Source organism: Myotis myotis, unplaced genomic scaffold, assembly GCF_014108235.1.
Source record: "Myotis myotis isolate mMyoMyo1 unplaced genomic scaffold, mMyoMyo1.p scaffold_m19_p_2, whole genome shotgun sequence".
In the NCBI taxonomy this organism is placed as follows: domain Eukaryota; kingdom Metazoa; phylum Chordata; class Mammalia; order Chiroptera; family Vespertilionidae; genus Myotis; species Myotis myotis.
The window spans coordinates 70,179,942-70,200,763 of record NW_023416324.1 but is presented as its reverse complement, the minus strand read 5'-3'; the positions used below and the strand labels follow the sequence as shown (position 1 = coordinate 70,200,763).

Here is a 20,822-nt window from a genome sequence, read left to right as displayed (position 1 = left end):
GGCACCTCAGCGAGGGCCGCCCTCGCCCACCAGGTGTGTTTGTCTGCATCTGCTCCCACCTCAGCACCTGCATTAACCCCCTAGAGGTGATCTCGTAGTTGCACTGGCCTCCGTGGGAACAGGGCATCACCACTCCGCCCTCTCACTGTCATCTCACAGGCTCCCACCCTCAGCACCCAGACACCCAGACACTCTCCAAAGGACGTGAGCGCATCAGAGGGTATGTGTGCACATCCTGTGGAGGTGTTAGGCATGCTGGGTTGATGGAAGTGCGGTGGAGAGGCGGGGGGAACTTGTGCACGCCTTGGTTTGCAACTGTTGCAGGCGCAGGAGGGTGACAGTGTGCTGGGGGATGTTCGCAAGCCAGGGGGGGATGTGCACACCGGAGGCCTCTGGCTTTGCAGATCCGCAAACCCCTGTGGTGTGGCCAGGCGGATCTTGCACAGCCACTCCTGGGCGCTGATGGCCTGCAGGCGCTACTTCAGCTCAGCCTGCAGGCTCCACATGGCGCGCTCACAGCTGTCACCACTGCCATGTGGGGAGTACAGGCCGCCCTCTGCCGGCCTGCCTCCCCTGTCCAGAGGCTCTCTGCGCTGCTCACCTGCCCAGAGTGACTGGGGCTGGGTGGAAGCCAGGTGTCCTGCCCTGCCCAACCCCAGCCGATCCGTCCCTGTGTGAGCTGCTGCCCCGCCGGGAAGGGTCCCGGGACCGCGGACAGCCTCAAGCACTGCCCCCCGCCCAGCAGGGTCAGATCCGGGTCCCGGGACTGCGGACAGCCTCAAGCACTGCTCCCCACCCACCAGGTCACGGATCCGGGTCCCAGACCGTGGACAGCCTCAAGCACTGCTCCCCGCCCACCAGGTCACAGATCCGGGTCCCGGACCGCGGACAGCCTCAAGCGCTGCCCCCCGCCTGTCAGGGTCACAGATCCGGCCCTGGACCGCAGACAGCCTTGCCCACTGCCGCCCGCCTTCAGTATGCAAATTAGCCGCCATCTTGTTGCTTCAGGGTGGGGGTCCCCACTGGGGTGCCTGGCCAGTCTGGGTGAGGGGCTGAGGGCCGTTTTCAGGCTGGCGGGTGACTGAAGCTCCCAACTTCTTTTTTTCTTTTTTTTTTTATTCTGGATTTACCTTCTATGGCTGTCACTGGAGCTGAGAGCTGGCTTTAGCTCTGAGGCCCAGCTGCAGCTCTGAGACCTTGGCTGCTGAAAGCAGGGATCTGGGTTTGTTTGGATTCTATAATTGAAACACTGTTGCGATCCTGCTGGCTGAAGCCCGGCTTGCCGAAAGCAGGTTTCTGGGGTTTATTTACCTTCTATATTTGCAACATTGTTTCTTAGAGTGCAAGCTCAGAGGCCGGCAGCGGCAGGCGGGGAACCTTGGCTTCCTCCATCACTGGAGCAAGCAAGCCTCCTGTTCGCTTCAGCTGCCTGGCTGCCGGCCGCCATCTTGGTTGGCAGTTAATTTGCATATCGCCCTGATTAGCCAATGTGAAGCGTGTCGGAGCTACAGTTAATTACCATGTTTGTCTATTATTATAGAGGATTGGTTGCTTCTTGAATGTGCCCTGACCTAGGATTGAATCTACAACCTTGGCATATCAGGACAATGCTCTAACCAACTGAACTGCCTGGCCAGGGCAAAAGTGGTAATTCTTTTTAGCCTAAATAGTCACATTCCTTAGACTATATCCACCCTGGAAAATATGAAACATTACAGAGACACAGGATCACTGTTCTCCCTTTCATTCATAATAGTAAGCAACTATTTTTGTTTTTCCCTGTGTAATAAAACTTTACCAGTTTACCAATTCTGTGTTTAAGTCCATAACATTAACAATAAGTTATCCAAGTCTGTTCTATCCATTCATTTATTTGATTTATTCTACAAATATTAACTGAGAGCTTATGAAGTGCCAGATTGAGTGCTTGGCATCAGGGAGATAAAAGTAATCTAGGCAATGTCCTTGGCTGCATGGAGGCTATTCCATGTAATAGAAGCCTAGTAAGCTAAGTATCCAGTCATCCATTCAACCAATCAAAGCGTTGAATGGATGACTGGACACTTAGCTTATTAGGCTTTTATTATGCTAAGGCTGCTCAACCACTTGCTATGACATGCACTGACCACCAGGGGACAGATGTTCCAACCGGTAGGTTAGCTTGCTGCTGGGGTCCGGCTGATCAGGACTGAGCGAGACGGGCCAGACATGTCCTGAAGCCCTTCTGGGATCCCTCCCGGGCTGGCCAACCTCGCATGTCCCTCCCCAAACCCAAAAGTGCAGCGGTGGGGTCCCTTGGACTGGCCTGCACCCTCTCACAATCCAGGACCCCTCAGGGCATGTCAGAGAGCTGGTTTTGGCCCCATCCCACAGACCAGGCCGAGGGACCTCCACTGGTGTGCCAATTCATGCACCGGGCCTCTAGTGTTTTAATAAGAAAATAGTTTCAAATTCATCTCACTGTAGATATCTTTCCTGACTTAGTACTGTTCACACATTATCCAAACACAATTCTTTGATAAATTGGAAAATCTCTTATTCTCATGTAGAAATCTGTGGTGTGTGTGTGTGTGTGTGTGTGTGTGCGCGCGCGTGTGTGTGTGAAGTACATGTATACATCCCTAACAGTGATTTGTGGGTCATGAAAGATGAGAAGGCAGAGAAGGTAGAAATCATACATATGAAAAAAAAAAAAGTCACCAGAATTAGACATTTAGGTCAAATGCTGCCCTAAATTAATTCTCCTAGGGCACATTACTGACCTGTGGTGGAGGGGGTAAGAATCAGAGTAAGTAATGGAATAATATTACTAATATGGGTTTTCAGAAGGAGACATAAAAGGTTTGATTCATTCATTTTTTAAATTAAGTACAGGAGACAAAAATGTTAAGAAATAACACTGACATTCAAGGCGAAAGGAAAGAAATGTGTGGAGGAAACAACGGGAAAGAAGATGGGTGACAGGGATTAGGGAAGAAAAATGAAAACCTAAATATTTCTTTGATGGCATTTCTGGTTTCTTCATGGGCCACCTCCTGCCAGTCACCCTATGTCTTATTAGTAATCCCAACCCTACCTAATACCTCCTGCCCCTGCTTCCAAGATGCTTAAGCCTCCACTATCCTGAGAAGTCTTCTGAAGATCTGCCATGTCAGATCAAGTTATAATCCCTCTCTCCTTTCCTTTTCTGCCCACCACATGAAAAGAGTGGTCAACATTTGCTACATGTACTATTTTTACAACTGCTTATTATAGCAGCCCTTGTAATTTACTCCCATCATTCTATAGAAACTGCTTTCTTCAAGGTATTCTACAACCACCTAATTGCCAAACTACAGCCAGTTTTCAGTCCTTCTTCATGTTTGGCAGAGAATAAGCACTGCTTCTCAGAAAGGTAGTTACCACCTCTTTTGAACCTCAAACCCACTTTGGATTCCTCGATAGTGTTCTGGTTGTACACATACCTTTCTGAGGTACACTGTGCAGTGGAAACTGCACACATTTTGACCTCTGACAATGTGCTTATCTTCCCAGAGTCTGTTTCCTTCCTCTGGGAGTCAAACATGACCACAGACCTCACTGTTATGGGGATCAAGTGAAATAGCATATATAGAGAGTCTAGCAAAGTATTTGCACATAGTTGATGTTCAGAAAATGTCCGTCTCTTCTTTCTGCTTTGCAGCACTTGCAGGAAGTAGGGAAGGAGTCAACAAAGAGCAAGAAATGACTGTTTCCTAATTAATCACATTCACTCATTTTCTGCCAGATATTGTAAATCTATAATATTCTAGGCACAATGCTAAGTGTTGGGTATATAATGGTGAGTAAAATCAGATATAAAACTAGTCCCTAAAATCTTCAAGTTGAGGGAGGGAGACAGACATCAATAAAGTAATCATACAATTAAATGTGAAACTGAAAATAGGACAAGTGCTAGAAAAGATAAGTGCCTGGTGTTACGAAGGCCTATTTATAAAGACATTTAATCTAGTCGAGCAAATCAGGAAAAGTTTCTTGAGGAAGAAACACTTCCTCAAGTTCTGAAAGATGAAGACAAATTAACCAAAGGAAATGGGGAAGGAAAAACATTCTGGATAGAGGGAACAACCTGTGTGTTATGGTAAGAAAGAGTATGAGAAGGACTGAAAGAAGGTAAGAGTAGCAGGAATGGGGAAAGCATGATAGAGTGATGTGAGAAAGGCTAAAGAAGGGGCTGGACCACTCAGGGCCACCTAGGCCACATGGCAGCCTTTGAAGGAATCAGTACAAGGTGGAGGACAGGAGTATATATGCCTCCAGATCTCTGCAAGACTGATCTTCCCAAAGATCGTAGGCACAAACCTAACGTCCCCAAAGCACAGGCTGCATGATGATACCCTCTGCTCAAAATTTAAGTGACTCACTGTCCACTGAAATAAGTTTAAAATATCTATCTCTACAACAGACCCAACTTCCCAAACACTCTTTCCAGTTACCTTGTACTTTTACTACAGCTCTTCTTTTTTCACGCTATAGGTACCCCCTAGAACAGCGGTCGCCAATCTTTAGGACCTCACGGACCACCAGTGGTCTGCTGCCCTACAATGCCCCTATCTTTTCATTTCTGTTTTTTAAAACCCATTCTATCTTTGTTGCCCATCACAAATGCTACTTCTGTGCAACCTCCTTTTGATGTTCCTAGTCAAGATCTGTGCTTCTTTGAACCCCCACAACAGTTTGTGCTTTTTTTTGCCACTTAATACATTCAACTTTTTATTGTAGTTAGCTGTCCACAAATTGATTTCTCCTTTTCTCAATCTCCAGCAGGCTATAAAGTGTTTAAGGGCAAGAGCTTTGTTTAACCTTTGTATTACCCACAGGGCCTAAGACACAGTCTTACCCACAGCAGCTGTTCAAAAAACATTTGCTGGCTATTTTTTGAGTGAGATGTCTATGTATTTGAGAACATTGCCATTATCATCATTATCATGTAGATGACAGCTTCTACACTGATTTATAGTTATGATACTATAGCAAAGTGTGAGCCTTATTTCCTTTTCTGGTATACATAGGCACTTCTTATGATGGTTTTCATGACATGATATTAAAGACAAAAAAAAAAGTTCAAACACACTCTTTAGAAGAAAAACCAGGGCTGCAAGTAAGGTACTTATTAATCTGTTAGTTAACAATCAGATGATACTATCTCAGAGGAGAAACTCAAGTTACTCTACCATACCTAGTTCAAAGAAGATGTATTAAGGAATTTTTGGGATCTTTTCATCAATAAGAAAAAAAGTAGGAAGCCAAAAAGGAAAACGTTATTCTAGAATTATTTAAAAATTTTCCTTAAATGTGATCTGAACACAGAATAAAAAACTCTCACAAGCCGAAACCGGTTTGGCTCGGTGGATAGAGCGTCGGCCTGCGGACTGAAGAGTCCTAGGTTCGATTCCAGTCAAGGGCATGTGCCTGGGTTGCGGGCACATCCCCAGTGGGAGATGTGCAGGAGGCGGTTGATCGATATTTCTCTCTCATTGATGTTTCTAGCTCTCTATCTCTCTCCCTTCCTCTCTGTGGAAAATCAATAAAATATATTTTCAAAAAAAACAAAAAAACTCTCACATAAAGTAATAGCTTTTGAGACATTCCTATTCATTGATAAGATTTATTTCTAGAATAAAATATAAAAATAATGTGGAATGGAGAAAAAAAGGTTCATGATTGTGGTGAGAATTCTGTAAGCAAAATATTTCAAAGTATATTTTTACATTAAAAAAAATCAACTTATACATTTCATTTTGCTCTTCACCACTTTAGTATAATGCAGAGGTACTAAACCACCCAGTTTCCTTCTGCATCCAGGGAAGGTTCCCCATCTTTGATGTAGAGAGCAATGTACTGTCAGCTAAGTCTGTAGAAGGAGAGTAAAGGAATCTTGGGGGTGTTCTTCCCATTTACCTAATGAGTAATCTGTAATCCTTCCTCAGAAAGAGTGACTAACCATATCATTCCATGCATATCTTTGTCAAACTTAAAAACTAAGATACCTAACAAAGCAGTAATACTTAGGCAGTGTCACCATGGCTCTCTATCAGCAAAATCCAATTGTTTCCTGTGCTAACTATGTTCCTCTTCCTTGTCTCTTTCAGTAGCCTTGGACATACTGCATTACTGAAAGCTCCTTACTTATAACATCTCAAAGTTGAATTCATACTGCCAGGTTGATTTAACATGGGTTTAGTTCAACCCCTCATTTTGCCAACAAGAAAAATAATGCACAGTGAGGTTAAGAAATTTGTGCAAGGCTACACTGCTAGTGCAAGGGAAAAAATAGGATATCATACAGAACGAGACTGAATTTAGGGTTTTAAGAAACCCTTGCATAGCTAAAAGTGGTTGCTGGGGTTAGGGAATTACATATAATAAAATATATGTAATATATGTAAATAAAAAATAATAAAAATATAATGCTTGATAAAAATTATTTGAATAAATTTAAATTGCACTTAATTTTATCATAGGCACAAACCTAAAGTCCCCAAATTTGAAAACCAAGAGGCGTGTGAGGCTATTACTATTAAAAACTTCTAAGAAAAATAAAGTAGACAAGAACATACCACAAAGAAATATGCCATTATGGGCTTTCTATTTTAGAACTATTATGTAGAATATTGAGATAAAAACTTTGATTATAAAAGACTATGGATAGCCAAATAAAATAAAATGTTTTTCTTATAACAGATGGTTTATATCCTGATCATGTTTGCATTTAATGCTTTAGGATTACCTATTAATAAGGAAGCAGGGATGCTTTCCATTGATATTTCTAATTCAAAAGAAACAAGTTCTTTGTAACTCACTTTGTAGTGATATATTACACGCAGGTTTGTTTAAAGGGCTGGGCTGTAGTGACTTTAAAACTTTATATCTAAATCCTGTTTGTGACAGATCTATAGAGGACCTTTGTAGATCAGTGTTGGAAAGCTTTTTGTCATAACTGTTGCTATGTAACAATTTTCTCAGAATAGTGGCTCCAACTTTTTCCCCAACGCTCTAAGATTGAAAGCATGCTCACATTCTTATAGGGCAGAGCCCTCATGCTTCTTGGCCACCCTGCCCTGTCCTGTCCTCTCAGTGAGCTCAGTCGGGTTGTAAAGATGCCATGGCAGACATGGTGACTGACTCCGTAGGTCAAGGCTGTGACTTGCAAGGGCAAGTGCTACTTGCTACTTACTGTCACAGTGCTGCTGCCACTGCTGCTGGGATGGGGCAGTTGGAGAGCACATGTTTTTGCTGAGAATCCTTGGGAACTTTAATATGTATTGTGGCCAGAAGTTAAAAAAAAACGAAACACCTAACATCCTCAATAATAAACTTTACAATGAAAAAAGTACGTGATAGTATACACCATAAGATAAATCCAAGATTAACACAAGCAAGAAAAACAAAAAACAAAAAAAATGTTATAGATATGGAGTAATCCAAAATAAATACCGCTAGTTACAGTTCAGACATTTAACTTATATGGTCTCACATTCAGTACTATTATCTGTTTCAGTATGTGTGGAGGTGCTCATACGTACTCATTTTGCATGTGTAGTAGAAATTCCTAGAACCTAAGAATTTGATATTATAAGTCCATGAAAGTATACAATCAAATAGAATAGGCATATTTAAATTAGAAAAAAATTTGCAAATATAAGCCTCTATGACTACTGAGTATGAGGCAAGAAGAGATGACCTTTAAAGTTCAATCATGGAGCCTTATACATTGCCAGTGGAAATTAAAAACAGTGCAGCCACTGTGGAAAACAGTATAACACTTCCTCAAAAGGTTAAACACAGAGTTACCATATGACCTAGTATGTCCACTCCTATATAGTACACCCAGAGAACTGAAAACATATGTTCATACAAAAACCTGTACCAAAATATTCATAACACTCAAAAGGTAGAAACAACCCAAATGACCATCAACTGATAAATCAATAAATCAAATGTTGCATTATCCATAAAATGGAATATTAGTCAGCCATAAAAAGAAATGAAGTACTGTTGTATGCTACACTATAAATGAACCTTGAAAACATGTCAAGGGAAAGAAGTAAAAAACAAAACACCACAAATTATATGATTCCATCTACATGAACTGTTCAAATAGGTAAATCTATACACAGTAAATTAGTGGTTTCCAGGGGATGCAGGAAGGGGAAATTGGGACTAAGCTTATATATCTGAGGTTTCTTTTTGGGGTGATAGAAATGTTCTGGTTTTAGAGTATGGTCATAGTTGCATATATAATGTAGTGAATATACTAAAAACCAGTTAACTGTATACTTTATTTTATGTTATATGAATTACATCTCAATAAAAAATTCATTTAAATATAAAAAAAATTCATAATTATAAGGCAACATAAAATTTTTTTTCCAATGATCTTCTATTATGGTTTCAAATACTCAGAACTAAATAGGGAATGTTAAGAGAAAGGCTTTGGAATACTTCTGAGAACCAATAAATTTCTAAGGAACCATCTCTTCATTTTTCATTGTGTGTTCACACATTTTTCCAAGGATATTAGTGATGGGGGAGGGAGGGCTATAAAAAACAATATGCTGAGGCAAAAAGCCTTAGTCACATCTTTCCATTCATGCCAGGTACCCTAGGGAAGCAACTCTCCCAAGTATCTATCTGGATGATGGTTACATAAAGTGGCTGCCCATGTCCAGTGAAGGCTTTTGTTTAGTGATCATGGTTAAGTTGAGCTTGTTTAAATACCATTTCCCAGGACTAACATGCTACTCCCTCAATGACTGGAATACCCAAAGCTTTTAGAGGGAATAAACTATTGCATGGTCTCTGCCTAGGAAGTGGGCCACAGTTCATTGGAAACAGACAGTTCACATAAATAAAATGAAAGCAGACATTTCTGAAGATGATCTTGAAAGCTTTCCATTAGAGAACATCAAGGTCATAAAACTAGGAATAGCATGTATCTACGTTAGACCATCAAAAGTCACTGTCTACCCTCTATTCTTTCTAAAACAAAGTATTAATCTCCTTCATTAGATAAGCAAATCATTTCCATAGAACATAACACATACCTCTTTCCCTGGCTACCCATTAAGAGACATTAAAAAAACAATCTTTATTGTTGAAAGTATTACAAATGTCCCCTTTCCCCCCCTTGACCCCCTCCACCTTACTCCCACCCCATCCCTAAGCCTTCCCCTACTGTTTGTGCATGGGCTATGCATATATGCAAATAAATTCTTTGGTTAATCTCTTCCAGCACCCCTCGCTCCTTCCCTCTGAAATGTGTCAGTCTGTTGCATGTTTCAATGGCTCTGGATCTGTTTTGTTCCTCAGTTTATTTTGTTGATTAGATTCTACATACCGGTGAGATCATGTGATACTTGTCTTTCTCTGACTTATTTTGCTTAGCATAATACTCTCCAGGTCCCTCCATGCTGTTTCAAAAGGTAAGAGATCCTTCTGTTTTACAGTTGCATAGAAGACATTTGACTCCTATCTACAATTAACCATACATCATCAAAATACAAAGTAGTGGCCTATTTACATAGGTTCCACATTAAACTTGGGTGGAAAAGTTACATTTTTAAATACAAGAAGTCAGGGGCTGGGAGGAGGGCAGAGAAATGGAGATATCTGTAATACTATCAATAATAGAAAACATTAAAAAAAATATAAGAAGTCTTTAAGGAAACTGATTCCCATTTCTGGTATGTGGACTGCACATAAAGAAAGTCAGGCTTAGTCTACTTGCTTCTCCATATGCTTCTCTATTGGCTTCTCGTGGGCTGTCAGCCTTGGCCTGAATCTTTCTCTAGATTTCTCAGCCTTACGTCAACATCTGCATAGTCCCCTCTTGTGTTATAGGTTCAAGTATAATGACAAAGATCAAAGAAGATTGGGAAGACTAAAAGCAAAGGGAATATGTGTGTGTGTATGTGTGTGTGTGTGTGTGTGTGTGTGTGTATAAATACATAAAGACATTAACTAGCTTCACACAGCAGAGTACAGATACTGAAATATTTATAGCAGACTATATATATTTATACAAATTTTTATGAAAAATCATGCATCAAGACTATGAAAAGAGCCTAATAACATGTGGAAAAACTAGATTCAGCTTTGTATTATTTCAACATATAGTATGTCAGAATCATGACATACTATGATCAAGTTCAATTAAGATATAAAATTACTATAATCAAGTGCTTATGCAGTAATACCAAGTTTGTTTATTGCACTTGTAATCAATTATTTTAAAAAAATTAAAAAACTGGGTCAATTATTATCTATCTATCTATCTATCTATCTATCTATCATCTATCTATCATCTATCTATCTATCTATCTATCAAACCCTAGTATGCAAATAGACCAAATGGCAGAACAACCAAACAACCGGTCGCTATGATGTGCGCTGACCACCAGGGGGCGTGTGTAGAACATGGCGGGCGTCAGCTGTGGTGGGGTGGTGGAGCAGGTGAGTGAGGGCGCCAGACCAAGGCAGTGCGGAGCGCCAGTTGCTGTCATTGGGGCAAGCCTCTGGTGGTTACTCAAAATTCTTTGTTCCTGCACAGTGCCACAGTTCCGCCTAGAGCTCACACCTGCTGCCGGCGCTGGCCCCGCTTGCACGTGCTGCTGACACTGGAGCCGCCACTTGCACCTGCTGCCAGCGCCTGGCGCTGGCCCCGATCACTTGGCTCCAACAGTGGGTACTAGCGGTGGCTGCTAGCCCCGATTGCTCCTCAGGGCTTCTCTACCTTCCCTTGCTCCTAAGGGGTGATCAGGGCCAGCAGCCACCTCTCACACCCACTGCCAGCGCTGGCCCCAATTGCTCCACGCCATCAGCGGGTGCGAGCGGGGCCGGCGCCATTAGCACATGGGAGTGGCGGCGGCAGGAGCAGGGCTGCTGGCACACAGGGGACCAGGGGCCATGGTGGGAGGGGCCAGGCAGGGGCGTGGAGGATGGGCCAAGACCCGCCCCTGTGCCCACCACAGCCTCACGACCCACAGATCTTTACAAGGTGCACAAATTCGTGCACTAGGCCCTTAGCTATAGATATTCTATGTGTAAGGAGTTCTTAAGAACCTTTGTTAACTATAACATTAAATAAAAAATTAAGAGAATTTAAGGGACATTTATTCCTTTAGTGTTAAATAAATGTACACTGCTTCCCTATGTTTTTAGAACTATTTAGGGTTTGAATAGATAGTATAAATATCAAAAAATGTTGCAGTTCCACTGGCCATTCAAATCCCATGAAAGTAAATGAAGTGGGAATGGATCATAATGTCTTTTTATAGATGCATTTCATTGAGTGTGCAAAGATCAAGTATACCAATTTGATCAATTTCTTTCTTAGGTTTTATGGATATAACATTCTCATCAGTATATACCAGTGGTCGGCAAACTGTGGCTCGTGAGCCACATGTGGCTTTTTGGCCCCTTGAGTGTGGCTCTTCCACAAAATAACGACTTCTGGCATGGGCCACGAAGTTTCAATCACACTGTACGTGTGCGCCTGCACGTGGTATTTTGTGGAAGAGGCACACTCAAGGGGCTAAAGAGCCGCATGTGGCTTGCGAGCCGCAGTTTGCTGACCACTGGTATACACTGATAAATTACACATTGTAAATTTTTAAAAAATGTTCATACATCTGTTAAAATACAAGGGAAGTAATCAGGAAAATATGATTAGCTACAGAAACACCTATTACTTTTTTTTGTTTTGTTAATCCTCACCAGAGGATACTTTCTTATTGATTTTTAGAGAGAGTGGAAAGGAAGGGGAGAGACAGAGAGAGAAAAGCATCAATGTGAGAGAGACACATCAATTGGTCTGCAACCAAGGTACTGCCCTTGACCGGAACTGAACCCGCAACCCTTCAGTCCACAAACCAACGCTCTATCCACTGAGTCCAACAGACCAGGGCCTTATTTACTTTCAAGAATGCAAATGTGAAAATTCAAGATTCAGCTTTCTTTCTTTCTTCTGGACTATTATGTTTTGCTAAAAATGTTGATTCCATCTCCCCCCCCGCTGCCCAACAAGAGTTAGACTTGAGCCAGTATAGCTACATATTAATAAAATTATATAAGTGTATCCAAGGTAGGGTAAAGGTAGGCTTACAGTTGTTCCTATGGAACATAATACTATCCTATATAATAAAAGGCAAATATGCAAATTGACCAAATGGCGAAACAACCAGTTGCTATGATGCACACTGACCACCAGAGGGCAGACACTCAATGCAGGAGCTGCCCCCTGGTGCTTAGTTCACTCCCACAGGGGGATCGCCACTCAGCCAGAAGCTAGGCTCACTGAAAGCGCAGTGTCCGTGGTGGGAGCCTCTCCCGCCTCCGTGGCAGTGCTTAGGATGTCCGAGTGATGGCTTAGGCCCTCTCCTCCCAGGAGCGGGCCTAAGCCGTCAGTTGAATATCTCGCAAGGGCTCCCAGACTGTGAGAGGGCACAGGCTGGGCTGAGGGGCCCCCCGAGTGCACGAATTTTGTGCCTCGGGCCTCTAGTAATCTATATATATAAAAGCCTAAGTGACTGTTGTGACCGAACAACTGGAATAACCAGTTGAGTTGACCAGTCACTATGACGCACATTGACCACCAGGGGGTAGACGCTCAATGCAGGAGCTGTCCCCTGGTGGTCAGTGCACTTCCACAGTCAACCTCCTGTGCCCCGCCCCGCCCCAGGCCAGCCAACCTCCTGCAGCCCCTCCCTCCCGCTAGCCAACCTCCCGTGCCCGACCCCCTTGGCCAACCTCCTGTGGCCCCCATGGCCCCGATTGCCAGCCAAGCTGAGGGACCCCACCCATGCGTGAATTCATGCTCTGGACCTCTAGTTAATAAATAATACTATACGCATAAACTGTTTTATGTACTCTATAAACCTATAAACCCTTTTCTAAGTTCTTATGAGAAATGTTGAAAATAGCTTTCATGTATTAAACAAATGCTAGTAATAAAAAACTTTGCAATATTCATATATAAAAAATAGTACCATTGTTATAAAAATACTGAACATATTATCTTATACTCATTTCAGTGACTACACTTGCCATTCAGAATCTTTTTCCTAGCTATTAAGACTTTTAAGTTCATTTTTAACATAAACTCCAGAAATGTCTACAAATAATGACTAAAAAAATTCCACTGAAAGTTTAAAAGTAGATGTGAAGGTTTTCCAAATTGTTAGATAATTATTTTTAAAAAGGGTAATCCTATGTATGCCTATGTTTAATCTTAGTGGTGATAAGTTAAAAGGCTGAATGGCTGGGTTACTATTCCATAAATATGTATAAGTGTATTACCCCCTTTCTCTATATGCGCATGTCTCTTTCGGTGTCTAAAATCTCCATACTTTTCACTGTGTTTAAGGCACTTTATGCAATGCTGGCCTTATGCCTGCTTTTTCTTTCCCCAACGAAGTGCCTTCTTACGCAATTGTAAACTGTAAGTGGTAAGAAAGAGGGGTACCAGTATTAAGTATAATTATACTTTATAGAAGTCAATGGGATTAGTTTTAACATAATAGATATGTATTTTAATTTTATCCGCATTTCATATTTATTCTAAATATTTATTCTAAAAAGGTGACAAAAGAACAAGTTGAGAATGAAAGGGGTTTCAGTTGAGCCATAGATTCTTTGGGGGGGGGGGCGGGGAGAAATATGAAAAGCCAAAGGGGACTTTCTGAGAAAAGAGGAAATAAGAAATAAAATAATATGGGAGCAGGAGATAGAAGTCTTAGAAGCTGACAACCAAAGCATAAGGAGATTTAGCTAATGAAGATATAGAATGCAAATGCAAAATGGAAAGGATCAGTGATAACTTATAAGGAGGGCCTAAGGCAAAAGTTAGAATTATGAGAAAAGATTTGAAAGACAAAAACTAAGAAAGTGCCATTGACTTGGTGTCTATAGTGACTGAGGATTTAAAAAAAAAAAAAAAAAAGATCTAAAGGGCCCTAATTAGAAAGTAGTTTAGTTGTATAGGTATCAAAAGGACCAAGGACTAGGACAGTAGTTCTCAACCTGTGGGTCGCGACCCCTTTGGCGGTCAAACGACCCTTTCACATGGGTCGCCTAAGACCATCCTGCATATCAGATATTTACATTACGATTCATAACAGTAGCAACATTACAGTTATGAAGTAGCAATGAAAATAATTTTATGGTTGGATCACACATGAGGAACTGTATTTAAAGGGCCAGAAGGTTGAGAACCACTGGACCAGGAGAAGATGGGTATATCTAGCTGTAGGGGTTAGGGAGTAATGAAAGGATTCAAAAAGAAAGAGCGTTTACTACTATAACCTCAAGATTGATTGCACAATGTGAAACTTGCAATACATCTAAGATATGTGCAGCTTGTTTCTTGAATTAAGTTACTATTTTTATGAGACACTGACCCCTGAATAAGAGGTTCCCTACATTACATCCAAAGTTAGGAAAGTCAAATAGTGCATCAAAGGACTAGGAAAGCTTTCAGTAATTTTTGCCACATGGATGCCTCTATTAAAATCAAACACTAGAGGTTTATTTTTGTATGGAAAAATCATGAAATTTTATGGTTGCCTTAATATTTAATTTTCCACACTTTATTTGTTCCTTGCTGTACATTTTGGAGATGCAGCAAGAGTCTGACAGACAAAAAAAGTAGGACTTAACATTTGTTCTCAGTAAGCAGCTACTCAATAAGATAATATTTCCAGTTACTGGCTTAGAAAGCAAGATTCTGAGATTACTGCTGGACGTAAGCCTCTGACTTATCAACCAAAAAAGTTACTTCCTCTTTAGTATAATGAATTGCAGAAGTACAGTTAAACAGTTATCTATGAGGGTTTATTAGCAGGCATCGGATATGGTGGGTGAGCAGATACTATTTTTTTTTCGCCAGTGACCAAAATATTTACGAGTTTCATAAAATGGAAAGAACTTTCTAAAAAATTACTAAGATCTGTTTCACAAATAAGGAACTCAACTGGAACACTGAGTAGTAGAAATGATAAAGATTTGTTCTTCTGGTTCATAAAAAATTTATATCAGGGCATTCAAGTAAAGTTATTTTCTGTGTTCTGATTTAATGAATCATGTGAGTTGTATCTGGTTGGGTGACACAAATGCTGGCTCAGTGAAGCCTACCCTAATGTCTCCCAGCACAGCCTTCCTTGGGACAGTAAAGCCAGAATAACATGTCTGACTAAAATAATATCAGAGAAAGAGAAAGCAGGACTGGAGATGCTGTGAGGCTGGCTCATAACATTTCTTGACCTGTGAGTGTCCAGTATGTATTCAATGTCCTATGGGCTTCAATGACCTAACAAGTACCAAATAGCAACAGTAATTAAGTAATGAATGGTCCTCAAAAAAAAAAAAAAAAAGACTTTTGCAATTCAAGCTGAAAAACACATACTTACTAGATGGTTTTAACCCTACTGAAAGACATCCTAAGAAACCACTAGTGATTTCTTTAACCCTTTGTATGCCATAAGCATCTATAGACACAAGGATGGTTTCTGTTTTGGACGCGTAGCAGTTAACTGGCTATGGATGAGTGAATATTAAATATTTTATATATGTTTGTGTAGTATCTATTTTAGTTCCTTTAAATGTTTGATTTTAAAGATATACATTAATTTTGAAAATGAAACTTTTCTTATGCTATTAATGATAAAATATGTTGAAGAAAAATAAAATAGCATTAGATATGTTGATAAAAATAGAGATTTAAAATAATGTGGTCTATTTACTGTTAATAAAATACACTGTTAAAAATGAAACTAAAGAACCCTCTGCATATATCCCACACAGGGATGTTCTTCTCTTTCAAAAGATAAGTAATATTTGCAAAGAAAAAGGCCATCAGAAAAAAAGACAATAAAAATATAGAGAATGATTATAACATATCAAAATATAGCATATCACTTTACATAAAAGTTATTTTATTATAAAGGAAATAAAAATAAGACACAAAATAGGGGTACAAGATTTTCTAAGGATGTTTACAAAATCAATGAACAACTCTGTTTTTCCCTAATCAAAGTTCTTTATATTTAGTATTTAGTTAAAATCTAAAAGAGTACTTACAATGACAGCAACACCATAGCAATTAAGGTCCATTCTGCAGGTTTGTGTATAATATTTCTATTTGTTAATCTGAAAGACAGTAAGATAAAATTTACGAAAGGATTGTTATATTTTTCTATTTATAGAAAAGTCAGAAATATGACATCATGTGTCAAAGAGCACTATTTTTTTATTTTTGTTAGATAAGAGTCAATCCTATATAATAAAAGGCTAATATGCAAATTGTCCCCTCAATCAGGAGTTTGACGGGGAGTTCAACTGGAAGTTCGACCAGGGGGCAGGGCTGGCCAGCCAACCGCCTGTGGCCCCTCCCTCTGGCCGGCCCCCCCTGACTGCCCCCCACCCCAACTGCCCGCCGCCCCTCTCCCCAGCTGGCCTGGCCCGATAGGCCCCGATGGGGGCTGGCTGGCCAGACCTCACCTGTGCACGAATTCGTGCACCGGGCCTCTAGTAGCATAATAATATGGCTTGATATTCACTATCTAATAATGACTGTCTCAAAAGTAAATATTCCAGTCCTACTATTATGTATTTATAACAATACTATTATATAAAATGGAAATAAAGGAACAACATGGGAAACTAAATTGCATGGTTTATTAAAATACAGACATCCCTATAACCATATGATCTGTTTTCCCCAATCAAACATTTTATTAAAGCTAACAAGGTAAGCAATTTTTTATTTTAATTCATCTTTCATACTTTTCTGCCTCATGCTAGGTTGCCAGTAGGCAATTAAGGGATGTCATAATCCATAATATACAGAAATGAGCATTCACTTAATACATTTTAAGGCTAGGTCTCTATAAAGAAAACTTAAGTTTTAAAAAATCAGCAGAAAATTCTACCACTTAGCAGTTGATGACAATAAAATATTTTGTAATCATCTTAGTTTCTCAGAAAGCATTTAAAATGATTACTTTAACTAAAAAATAGTATCACTCAATCGGGAAAAACCAGCCAATAATATCTGATAAAAGAATGTTATCCAAAATATACAAAGAATGCTTAAAATTTAACAATAGGAAAACAGCCCAATTAAAAAATGGGCCAAACATGTTAATAGACACTCCACAAAAGATAAACAAATGACAGATAAGCATATGAAAAGATGCTCCATATCATGTTATCTGAGAAATGCAATTTAAAACAAGTTATCACTATATACCTATTAAAATGGCTAAAATCCTGAACATTGACAAAACCAAATGCTGATAAGCATGTGGAGCAAAAGGAACTCTCATACATTGCTGGAGGGAACGCAAAATGGTACAGCCACTTTGGAAAACAGATTGGCAGTTTCTCACAAAGTAAACATATTCCTACCATATGACTCAGCAATCATGCTCCTTGGTATTTATTCAAAGGAGTAAAAAAATCATGTCTACACAGAAACCTACACACAGCATTCACAGAAGTTCTATTCATAATTGCCAGAACTGGAGACAACCAGAGTCTTTCTGTAGGTGAATGAATGCATTGTGGTATATCTAGATGAGGGAACATTATTCAGCTGTAAAAAAGAAACGAGCTATCACACCAGGAAAAGACATAGAGGTACTTTATATGCATATTACCAAAGTGAAAGAAGTCACTCTGAAAAGGCTACATACTGTATGATTCCAACTATACCACATTCTTGAAAAGGTAAAACTATCAAGATAGTAAAAAGATCAGTAGTTGCCTCGGGGGGAGAGGGGAAAGGGATATGGGTGGTAGAGGAGTAAATGAATAGGTGGAACACAGAATTTTTAGGGCAGAGAAAATATTCTATGATACTAAAATGATACATTTGTCCAAACCCACAGAATATACAAAATCAAGAGTGAACTATAGACTCTAGGTGATAATGATGTTGTCAATGTAGGTTTACCAACTGTAGCAAATGCATTACTCTGGTAGGGAATGTTGTTGATAAGGTGTACATCTAAATAAAATATTACAAAATGCAATAATCCATTAATTCTGAGTAGAGAATATGTGTATCTTTGTTAATCTAGATTTTTTCCATAGTTAAAATGTTTTACAAAATTTTGAAAATTCTAGATGATATAAAAAATACAGTACAGAGGCTAAAAAGTTTGACAGACATGGACTCAGTACACATATCTATCACTTAGTAGTGTTTTACCTTGGGCACATTCAACAGCTGTAAAACTTTTTTTAATTTAGTAAAACAGGAACAATAGTACTACTTATCCCAGGGTTTTTATGAGGATTAAGTGTACAAAAGACGTTCACGTTGTCAAATTCAACAGACATCTCTGAGTCCTCTATCTTAATCTATCAGCAGCATTTGACACAGTTGATCACTCCCTTCTCCTTAGAACATTTTCTTCACCTGGTTTCCATTTGCCTGATTTCCCTCTCTCTAAATGGCCTCTTTAAAACACACACACACACACACATACACACACACACACACACACACACACACACACACACATTTATTGATTTCAGAGAGGAAAAGAGAGAGGGAGAGCTAGAAACATCAATGATGAGAGAGAATCATTGATTAGGTGCCTCCTGCACGTCCCACAATGCAGTCATGTGCCCTGACTGCCTTCCCAGACCTTTTAACTTTGGTTTGCTCCAAGGTCTCAGGTCTCCTATAAATATGATCATTCCCTTAGTGATGTCATCCAATCTCATAGCTTTAATATTAAATAACTATGTGCTGTACTGAAACAAATGTTGTATTTGTTTCTTAATTAAGCATCTTCCTGTAATTTATTATAAAGTAGAAATTAAATATAGAGAATGTTTTAACAGTTTTTAAACTCAAAATTTGTCAATCATTTTTAATAGTTCTTTTTTTATAAAAAGAAAAAGGAATTTCAGGACAGGCAGTAGCTTCTTTTAAAATTTATACACAAAGAAGCATTAACTGCACAGTTGCTGTTAGCTGCCTGTTCTAAAACAATAGTCTTTTTATTGAAACACAAACTTTTCTGTAATATTTTATGGAATATAAAGATACTTTGACTTGTTTAACTTGGCACTGTGAGTTTTTATTAATAAAACTAGAGGCACGGTGCACAAAAATTTGTGCACTCGGGGGGAAGGGAAGGTCCCTCAGCCTGGCCTGTGCCCTCTAGCAGTCTGGGACCCCTCAGAGATAACGACCTGCTGGCTTAGGCCTGCTCCCGGGTGGCAGAGGGCAGGCCTAATCCCTAGGTGCAGCCCCTGGTCGGGCTGAGAGCAGGGCCAATTGGGGAATTGGGGCGCCGCCCCGTCATGCACAGAGCAGGGCGGATTGGGAGGTTGCGATGCCACCCTCAGTCACACTCAGGGTAGGGCCAATTGGGGGGTTGGGGCACCGTCCCGGAACACTCAAGGCAGGGTCGATGGGGAGGTTGCGGCGCCACCCCCTGTCACACACAGAGCAGGGCCAATCAGGGGGTTGGGGCGCTGCCCCCTGTCACGCACAGAGCAGGGCCGACCAGGGGGTTGGGGAGCTCCCCCTGTCAAGCACAGAGCAGGGTCAATCAGGGGGTTGGGGAGCTCCCCCTGTCACACACAGAGCAGGGCCCATCAGGGGGTTGGGGAGCTCCCTCCTGTCACGCACAGAGCAGGGCGGATCAGGGGGTTGGGGCACCGCCCTCTATCACCCACAGAGCAGGGCCGATCGGGGGGTTGGGGCGCTGCCACTGTCACACTCAGGGCAGGGCCGATGGGGAGGTTATGGCTCTACCCCATCACACACAGAGCAGGGCCCGTGGGGAGGGGGGGTGGGGTTGGGGCGCCGCCCTCTATCACCCACAGAGCAGGGCCGATCAGGGGGTTGGGGCGCCGCCACTCTCACACTCAGGGAAGGGCTGATGGGGAGGTTATGGCTCTACCCCGTCACACACAGAGCAGGGCCCGTGGGGTGCAGGGGTTGGGGCACCGCACCCTGTCACACACAGAGCCGCAGGGCGATCAGGAGGTTGGGGAGCTCCCCCCTATCAGGCACAGAGCAGGGCCGATCAGGGGGTTGGGGTGCCTTCCCCTGTCAGGAACAGAGCAGGGCCGATAGGGAGGTTGTGGCCCCGCCCCCTGTCACACACAGAGCCACAGGGCGATCAGGGGGTTTGGGCGCTGCCCCCTGTCATGCTGATCCCGGTGCCAGGAGACCTTGCGGCTCCGCTGATCCCGGTGCTGGGAGGCATATTACCCTTTTACTATATAGAATAGAGGCCTGGTGCATGGGTGAGGGCTGGCTGGTTTGCCCTGAAGGGTGTCCTGGATCAGGGTGGGGGTCCCCACTGGGGTGCCTGGCCAGCCTGGATGAGGGGATGAGGGGATGGCTGTTTGCAGCTGGTCACACACCCTTCAGGGTGGGGGTCCCCACTGGGGTGCCTGGCCAGTCTGGGTGAGGGGCTGAGGGCTGTTTTCAGGCTGGGACTGAAGCTCCCAACTGCTCCTTTTTTTCTTTTTTTCTTTTTTATTCTGAGCCAGCTTTAGCTCTGAGGCTCCAGCTCTTAGGCCTCCACTCCTGAAAGCAGGTATCTGGTTTGTTTAGGTTCTACAATCAAAAACTCTGTATCAACTCCAGGTCAGAGATCCCAGCTAGCTGAAATCTGGTTTCTGGGGTTTTGTTTAGCTTCTATTTTTGTAACTATGTTTCAAACTGACAGCTCAGAGGCCTGCAGCAGCAGGCGGGGAACGTTGGAGTCCTCCGTCACTGAAGCAAGCAAGCCTCATGTTAGTTTCAAGCTGCC

The 20,822-nt window shown here is 41.6% G+C and overlaps 1 protein-coding gene across 14 annotated transcripts in view; it reads right to left on the bottom strand.

Moving 5' to 3' along the window:
- The window catches only part of RPAP2 (RNA polymerase II associated protein 2), a 102,813-nt gene that overhangs the window by 28,343 nt on the left and 53,648 nt on the right, over window positions 1–20,822 (bottom strand). For all 14 annotated transcript variants that reach the window (XR_004974009.1, XR_004974012.1, XR_004974008.1 and 11 more), the window contains one exon: window positions 16,117–16,185. Coding sequence is in view for 9 of the 14 variants with exons in the window: in XM_036349236.1 (XP_036205129.1) it covers window positions 16,117–16,185 (69 nt within the window). In the remaining 5 variants the exon portion in view is untranslated. The remainder of the gene's footprint in view (window positions 1–16,116; window positions 16,186–20,822) is intronic.